Source organism: Plasmopara halstedii (assembly GCF_900000015.1).
Source record: "Plasmopara halstedii genome assembly, contig: Scaffold_1073, whole genome shotgun sequence".
Classification (NCBI taxonomy): Eukaryota; Oomycota; class Peronosporomycetes; order Peronosporales; family Peronosporaceae; genus Plasmopara; species Plasmopara halstedii.
The window spans coordinates 1-2,046 of record NW_020187988.1 but is presented as its reverse complement, the minus strand read 5'-3'; the positions used below and the strand labels follow the sequence as shown (position 1 = coordinate 2,046).

Here is a 2,046-nt window from a genome sequence, read left to right as displayed (position 1 = left end):
CTGTGATCTGAACGGTAACAGAAGCGCTAGGATGGCCGTACTTTTTGATATAGGCGCCTGCGATCAGATCGATAATTAAGTCGCTAAATCAATATACCAATATATTTTTGTTAAGTGCTAAAAAGTGGTAGTTTTGGCAGAATTTAGGCGGCCTTGGACGCTTGATTCAAGTGTCAGCTCAAGATTTAAAGCGTATTCTATCTGAATTCTTCTTCGGCATCGCAAGGGATTGCTACCAAACGAGCTATCGGTCAGAGTGATATATGTCCAAATTTCGAAATACTATGGTGAGATTGGCTCATCTTGAAATAGATGTAAGTGGATGTGATAAACGATGGAGGTAAAGCAGCTTAAGAAGCCACACCTATTTTGCGAGCTCCCAACTATTATGCTGTTTTCTCCAAATTTCAAGGGTACTAATCCTTTTGAATACAATTAACACAGATTTGTTGTAGGACTTTGGATCTAATTATCGCACAGCGGGACCTCAGGCGAAATAAGACACGGCCTCAATTCCCACGCTCATAAATATCGATTTCTGTGAAATTTTTTCTTCTGATCATAGCATTACTTTTGAGTGGTTTGAGCTTTACGTAGATTCTATCGCGCTCGCTCAATAGTTTTTGTCTTATTTTTACAAACTCTTTAGTCTGTACATCAACTATAACTTTCAAATCATTTATATTTTATGCTTTTGCATGATGAGCGTTCCTTTCTCTCGGTATCAAATTCAAAGGTAGAAAATCCCGTGGATGCGCTGACAAGTGTCGAATGAGCATATTCTATGGTGACTAAGTAATCTGTCTAATCTGTACCAAGACAGGACACCATACATCTAAGTGCATCTTCAACGACTAAGTTTTGTCGCTCAGTTCGCTCATCAGCTTGAGCTCGATGTGCTGTTGTCATACTAAGTCGAACACCCATAATTGTCATCAGAGATTTCCAAAATGATGAAGTGAACTTTCTATACCTGTCACTGATGATAGCTTAGGTAAGCCATGGTGTCGAGCAACAGCTTCAAATAATACTTTGGCTGTTGCAGGTGCGTCATCATTCGCATGCACTGCAGCGCACTAGGTACGTTTTGACAATTTGTCGACAACAGTTAAAATTGCATCAGACCATTTGAAACAAAGTCCTGTTATGAAAATCATGGACACAACATGACAGCATTGCTCTGGGATTGGAATAGGTATAAGCTAACCATTTTGCGTTGACTATTATGCTTTCAGCGTGTACAAGTTTCACACGTCTTGACGTATTCCTTGATCTTATTTTGCAATGTTTTCCAATGAATCCATTGCATTGCGCAACTCGTGAGAAAATTTTACAATTTCCAGGATGAGCAGATATCGTAGAGTCATGATATTGAGAAATAACTTGAGTTCGTAAGCGTTAGTTGTTTGGAGCACAAAGTCTTGTAACTTTGTTAGAAGCTCCTGTAAAACTAATTCATCATGTTTGATGAAAAATGTGTCTGTATCGGACTTTGTCCATGGGTCTTAAGACTCAGGATCATTGGCATAAGCTTGATGAAACATTATACGAACTTCTGGAGACAGCTCGACATACGATTCAGTCATTATCGCAGCAACTAGAAGTGACGTAGTCCCCTCCCGCATCAGAGTTGACCCAGATGGTGAAACTTGCAAACGAGGCCCATGAGCCTGACAATTAGCATCACAATTATGAATGTCAATGTTGGAAGGAGCAGAAGGTATCATCTGCGACGTTGAGAGCACCATTGATGTGATGGATCGTAAACGTAAACTCGGTAAATGCTGACAAATATCTTTCATATTCTGGCGATACTTCTGGATGATAAAGGAGCCATGGAATGCGCTATTATCAATAAATATTTCAAACTGATGACCGTCAAGATAATGACGCCATTGGTCGAGACCAGCTTTTATAGCAAAGAGTTCTTTCCCATGTGCCGGCCAATTATCTTTATGAACACCAGGCTTCTTTGAATAGAAAGCAACAGTAGTAGTATACACCGGCACATTACACCGGCAGTTTTTTATTTTTCATAATTCTTAC

At 39.7% G+C, this 2,046-nt stretch overlaps 1 protein-coding gene across 1 annotated transcript; it reads right to left on the bottom strand.

Moving 5' to 3' along the window:
• Nucleotides 1-1,505: 1,505 nt before the first annotated feature.
• PHALS_00010 (uncharacterized protein) lies at nucleotides 1,506-1,802 on the bottom strand (the record flags this gene model as incomplete). Its single annotated transcript, XM_024730329.1, has 2 exons — nucleotides 1,506-1,670; nucleotides 1,746-1,802. The coding sequence occupies 2 exons, from the start codon at nucleotides 1,800-1,802 to the stop codon at nucleotides 1,506-1,508; spliced, it is 222 nt and encodes a 73-aa protein (XP_024580617.1).
• Nucleotides 1,803-2,046: the final 244 nt, after the last annotated feature.